The sequence below is a fragment of the Bos javanicus genome, chromosome 13, assembly GCF_032452875.1.
Source record: "Bos javanicus breed banteng chromosome 13, ARS-OSU_banteng_1.0, whole genome shotgun sequence".
NCBI lineage: Eukaryota > Metazoa > Chordata > Mammalia > Artiodactyla > Bovidae > Bos > Bos javanicus.
In genome coordinates this window covers 75,834,314-75,840,672 of record NC_083880.1, presented here as the reverse complement: position 1 = coordinate 75,840,672, position 6,359 = coordinate 75,834,314, and the positions used below count along the sequence as shown (strand labels likewise).

Below are 6,359 nucleotides of genomic sequence, written 5' to 3'. Positions count from 1 at the left end.
GCTGCCGCTGGTATTTTTCCACAGGCCTTTTCTGCGATCTCAGGGCCTAGTTCTTCCCAGCCAGGCCCAGAGTCCGAGAGAGGGTTAATAGGCAGGAAGCTGAAGCCATCGCAGACTAATACGGAAGTCAGATTTTTGTTTAACTGACAGGTTTAGCAGGCCTCAGCCGTGGGGGAGGGGGCCGGGGAGGGGAAGGGAAGTTTGTAGATGTAGGCATGTGGCCTGCTAGGAGCGCCTTTGGCTTTTCTTAGGGTAAGGACGGAGGTGGGGGTGGGGGTGGGGGCCCTGGCATCCTGGCAGGGAGGCTGGAAACCATTTTGGTTTTTCGAGTTCTGGCTGGCGGGGGCGGTGGGGGTGGTGAGAGGTTAGATTCTGGGCCGGGGGACAAGTGGCCTCCCTGGTCTGCTTTGTCCAGAGGAGGCATTCGGACAATGACGATGCAAACTTTGACCACTTGGTTCCCCTCCTCCCCTGGCAGCCTGAGTCCTCTGGCCTCTGAGAAGCCCAGGGCTGCTCTGGGGCGATTTCGGGGTGGGGTCGGGGGGCTCTCCTGGCTTGTCTGGTTTGCTCAGAGGCCTGCCTCCAGCCTCCTTCTCTTGCCCCTGGGCCTTTTCCTGGGCCTCCCCTCCCTCCAGCCATCAGTCCCCATCCTCCCCCCCGCGGGTGGGGTGGGGGGCAGAACATTCTGCTGGATTGTTCCAGAAAAGGGTTAGCCTTCCTCTCAGCGAGAGAGAGCCGTTTCTGAGGGGGCAGATGAGGTTGAGTCCTACCAGCTCACCCCCCAAAACTCTCTTGCCCGTGGCCTGTGGGCCTCAGGCTCTGCTGGAGCAGGTCAGGCTGGCTGCACTGGTTCGCCCGCGCTGGGAAATCTAGTCAGGGTGTGGGAGAAGGGCGTCTGGGGGCCCCTTTCCTCAGTTTTTCTTGCTGCAAAAGGCCTAGCTTAGCCTGTCTTTCTCTATGCACAGGATGGCTCTCTTGCTCACCAGAGCCTCACAAAGATAATCGCTCAGGAAGTGTCTCAGCCAATCCGGGGCCGCCTTACACTCCGATTTGCCGGGGCAGCCAATCGGGGGTGCGCTTTCATGAAGTGGCCAGATCATCAAGCCGAAGTGCCAAACCCTTTTTCTGTGAGAACTAGGAGCCTGTCCTCCATGTTTTATAAGTATTGACATTACACAGTGTTAACAATGCATCCACAGAGGTAAGCTCGACTTTTTAACCATCTTTTCTCCCCCTCCCTCTGAGACATCCGCATTTGTGGGCGAGCCGTGTGATTTCTTGTGGCTGGCCGTGCCACACTCACCCCCACAGCACTTAGGTTAACTTGGAACTGTTTAGAGAGAAAAAAAAATTTTTTTTTTTTTTTTGCTTTCTTGGGTCACATGGCTAAGTAGCCATTAGCCAGAGCTCGATTTTGCAAACTGGCAAGGGCCTGGCACACCTTTTCTTCCACCAGGACATGGTGTTTCTAGAAGAGTGTGAAGCTAGATCCTGGTATTGCCAAAAAAGAAGCTTTTTTTTTTTTCCTTCCTCCCTCTTCTCTCTTTCTCTCTCTCTCTCTCTCTGAGCAGTCCCCCCCTCCCCCCCCCAACCCTGTACTATTGTCTTCTCTTGTGTCACATGCCTGCTGGGGAAAGAAAATGGAAGGTAAGCAAGCAGGCTCCCCTCCAAGGAGAGCTCATGGCAGACAGCAAAGCAGGCAAGTTTACCTCCAAAGAGGTGCTGGGAAGGCCGGACTCAGTGCTGGCCAGAGAGGACGTGTGTTTGAAACAGAACCAAAGGCCTCAGCAGAAGAGCAGCGCTAAGGACAGATCCTGGGTCCTGGGGCCTAGGTGGGTGGTGGTGTCTCCCTATGGTCTTTTCTCTTCCTGCAGGGTTTCTTCACTTGAAACTACATTGTTCAGCCTTTTTTCCTGACTTCTGTTGATACAGAGTGTTCTTCTGCAAAGCCAGCCTACAGCCAGCAAATGTTTCTGAAAGTGTTTTCTAGGCTTTGGAGGAAGTTTTTGGAGTAGGGATGGGGATTGGGGGTGGGGGGGGGAGTGTAGGAGGTTGTGGGGGGAAAGATGTTGGACAACATCCTGCAATAAATCTGAGGAGTCTTTTGAATCCCTTCGTTTTCTCCTCGTGCATGGTTTTCAGTGAACTCATGTATCCTTTCCCCTGCTTTTTCATTCTCCTTTCCTCATTTTACATTGTATCACCCTCTGTCCTCCTGTGTGATACAGTGCAGAGGAAATAAAATCACGTCTGTGGCTCATGACAGCATTCCATATTCAGTGGTTGGGTTGTGGTGTTGTTGTTGTGTGTGTGTTTTTAATAATCCCGTGTAACTGTTTAAAAAAATTTCCTTTTTGATCAAGTCCCAAATCTGCCAGCCTGTTCTCTCTTCTTAACTGTGGAAAAATGAGACGGTTGCTTGAACATTTGTTGGGTAAGTAAAGCAATCCATTTCTGTGACCATGTATAAAGAGTTTGGCGAACATTTGGGGTCTGTTTGTAACAGGGGGGTCTTGGCTCCAGCCGTTGGGGGCTTTTTTTTTAATGAGCAGGAACCCAAGGAGGGCTTTTAAATAGAGTCTTGATTTCAGGTGACTGTTTGAATCCACTGTTTTTCCTGATAACCTGGGTCTAGGATTGAAGATTATACTTCCTGTTTACCCTCAGACAGGGAGAAATTGTTCAGTTCATTGTGACTTGACTGGAGACCTTGAATTGGGTTTGTTTGGATATTAAGTAGAAAACTCTGGGGAGGCAATCTGCTTGTGAAATGTAAGGAAACTGCTTGGTGTTAGAGTCACAGAGCAGGGGGGGGGGGTGGGGGGGAGGAGCTGGGGTGGTGGTGTGTGTGTGGGGGGGGTGGTGTCAGTACTTATGTTTTAAGATACTTAACATGTCTGTAAAAATCCCACCCACCGCCAAACTTGGTCTGATTCAGGATTCAGTACATCCCAGACCCGGCCTTTTTCCAAGCCTGCCCCACACATCTGTATGCACGCCTGCCTTTACTTCTGATTTATTTCTTACTTTTTACATTTCCCCTTGATCTCTCAAGGCTGCAGCTAGAACTTCAGAGTCAAAAAAGTAGCTTCTTGCTTAGCGTTCGCTTCAGAATTTCCCTAGACGTTCCACTTCATACATTTCCAGCCTGGAGACCAATCCAGGACTGTAAAAGCTGGAAGTATATTCAGTTGCTGTATTTTGCCAACTTTATGGAGTCAGTAGTCTTTCTTTTAAAGTGGTGTTCAGCAACCCACCTTTGAGAACCCATTGGGAAAAGGTCATTTAATAACGAGGAATGTACCTCATTCTAAGCGTGAGAAAAGTCTGTGTAAGACAGGCCAGCTTCTCAGAGTAAGGAGACAGGCCATTAATGATGAAATGTACTTAGAACTGTGTGCTTGTACCCCACACCAGAAAGTTCAGACACTTTAGCTCTTTTCTTTGTTCTTATCTCCTGGCTGTAAATGAAAATTACATATTGAGGTTCATAGGCGCAGTATCTAATCACAAGACTGCTGGTTTCTTGCCGTCAGTGTTTGCATAATAGTGTATTTGTTGGGCTGGAAGGAGACCTAAGGGCAGGGCACTTGTCCTCCAAAAGCTTGCATTAAAATGGCTCCCACAGGTTTGCAAAGCCAAGATCTGTTTTCAGATGTGCAGCCCCAGCAAGTTCTCAGCCCTGGACCAAGCCAGCCTCTTGCCTCTGGTACTGTGGCCAAGCAGCAGACATGAGTCTGTAAAAAGTTAATTGCTCTCAAAGTAGTATTGTTTTCCAGCTTTCACTCGGGGTAGGGGGTGGGGGTAAATAAATGTCTGCATTGCAGCAGGACTAGGTAAGAGGCAGCAGACCTGCCTCACCGTGCAGCCCAATGGACTTCCTCTTACCAGCTTTTGAGCCAATAGACTTGGAGGAAAGGTTACAGATTGACAGTTGCAGTGGCCGGACCCAGATCAGGCCTTCTGGAAATTTCTACCATCTTTGTTCCTTTTAGGAAAAGGAGGTCTGCTGAGCTGAAGCATCCCCTAGGTTCCATGCCTAGGGCATCTCCCTCCCCCCACCTTTTCTTTTTTACATCAAGGTAGATGGGTTCTCTCTGCCACATTTGTAAATTGCAGAGGGAGGACCAGAACTGTTGGGCTGTTTTCCTTTTTCCTTCTGCCTCAATCCCCAAAGAGGATGCACAGCTGCAAGGAACAAACACAGACACTGGAGCTTTTGATTCCTCTCTTTCTCTCTCTTTTTTTTTTCCCTTCAAGACCCTCCAGGATGGATTCACTTTCTGCTTTGGGAAATTAAGTGGCATTCGTGTGGGGGAGGGGGAGTAACTGCTTTTATTAGCTCCAGAAAATGGTCAATGTTCTGTCTGTAACTAAGAATTAATTATATATAATCACTCAGTAAACTTTCTACAGAGTTTTTCTAATTGCTGCATAGGATCATGATTTGCCTGCTGAAGCTGAGTCTAGTTACTTTTATAATTAACAGCTCAAAGATTTGAGTCAGGAAGAAAAGCAACAATGGGGCCTCCTGGATTATAAATTAGAGATGAAAACAATAGCTTTTTTTTCTTTCTTTCTTTCTTGTTACCCCTTTTATTTTAAACAAAACATTCCCCTTTTTCTTACCCGGGGAGAACAGTGGGGAAATGGCTTCAGGTTTTAAACAGGAGAGATGGGGGGGGGGCCGGTGGCGATGAGTCACTCTTTCAGAAAGCGGGGTGACAGCAACCCAGCAAAACCTGAAAGCAAAGGTAGGTTTTTCTTTTTTGCAAAGTCCAGCCACCTCACATGTGTGTGATCTCTTTGTTTCTCTTGACTCCTTTTCCCCTTCTGTCTCCTGGGCAGAGGCCACAGACATTTGTCAGCTGGAAAGCCCTAGGTCTGGCTTTACCTCTGCTTTGACCCTGAAAAGAAGGATACCTGCAAAAGTGCCCTGGTCACCCCACCGCAGAGAAGGAGGAAGGGAGAGTCAGTGTAGCAAGCCAGCCCTTGCCTTGCTTGCAAAGGCAGAAGCAAGTAAGGATTCACCCTTGGCTTCAGGTTGCTAAGGCTATGGCCGCCCTTCCCCCTCCGCCCCACTCTGCTTACTGATAAACAAGCAGGCAGGAGCCATTTCAGCAGTGCAGCGAACTGGGCTGCCAGCCTGTCCCTCCTCATCAAGATTACCTACCTACCGGCCGGCCAGGAGCCAGCCGCCCGTCCTCGCCCTGGCACAGCGTTGGGCACTCTGCCCTCCTTTCTCTCCTGAAGCTCCAAAACAGTCACCTTGAAAACTCTGAGGCCATGCTCAGACCTGTAACCGTAAATTACATTATCCACTATGAGGCTCTTAGCTCGGCCTGTGAAAGCAGGTTTTGCTAAACCCATGGTTAATTTTGAGGGCTCTGTTGGGGGTGGACAAAAATTAATTTGTGAGTATTCTTTGTGCCTTGGCTAAGGGGGAGGTTTTCCTGTTGTTTCTCCTCTGCAGACTCGGATTGTCTTTTCCTTGATGTTAACTGTCTTAGGACTGGCTGGGTGTTGGGGGCCGTTTCCAGGCTTATTAAATGGCCTTTTTATTTTCCTCTGGCCTCAGACTGGGGTACAGCCCTTCAGATGCCTGCTGCCCTGGACGCACTTTTCATTTTCCCCAGCTCCTCTTTGGTAGGGATGCAAGGCTGGTTTCTAATCTACCAGCAAGGGGGAATGGGCTTCCTTCCCCCTCCCCAGCCCGTGCCCTTTTAAGATTTTTGTTGTCTGCGCAGACACCTGTCTGTCTGCACTTTATGCCACAGGGCTGCCTGATTCTTAACCTTCCACCCACCTAATTCAAGGGTAAGGGGGCCTCACTGTAGAGCCTCACGTTGAAGGCTCAGGATCTGAAAGAGAAGGGTTTTCCTTAGGAACCTGTGACTTCACAAACTCCCCCTGTCACTGCAGATTTTTTTTTAAGCCTCTAAACGTTTGGTTGTTGGTGTCCTTTGGTTGAGCTTTTTCCTAGTTCTGATATTTAGGAAGGTGGCTTTGAAACTAGCAGGGCTGCTTAAGCCAGAGCTACAGCTATTGAACAAACTGCTACCATTTTAGCTTCAATACAGGAATGAGGCAGTGTTGCCAGACGCCATTTTAAGAATCCTGCATAAATAGCTTAGCTCCCGATGACTCTGCCTGTTTTAGGTGAGTGCTTATATAAAGCTGCTAACCATTCCCTCCCTCCCCCGCCCCCCCCATTTTTAAAGAAATTAATTGCAGATTTAGGGAAGCATGGTGTTTGGATTTTGATATTCCCTCTTTTGTGATCTGGAAGAGGAAAGATGTTTGTATCTTGGGGATGAAATATTTCTTACAGCCTGGACCAGTTTGGTATTTTGAATGAA

General features: G+C 48.8%; 1 protein-coding gene across 24 annotated transcripts in view; it reads left to right on the top strand.

Annotated features, from left to right (window-relative positions):
- Window positions 1–164: 164 nt before the first annotated feature.
- ZMYND8 (zinc finger MYND-type containing 8) overlaps window positions 165–6,359 on the top strand; it is a 125,058-nt gene continuing 118,863 nt past the window's right edge. For 9 of the 24 annotated variants that reach the window (XM_061437862.1, XM_061437863.1, XM_061437861.1 and 6 more), the window contains exons 1-2: window positions 165–252; window positions 966–1,201. Coding sequence is in view for 18 of the 24 variants with exons in the window: in XM_061437863.1 (XP_061293847.1) it covers window positions 1,188–1,201 (14 nt within the window). In the remaining 6 variants the exon portion in view is untranslated. The other 15 variants (XM_061437842.1, XM_061437836.1, XM_061437835.1 and 12 more) reach the window with 9 other exon arrangements.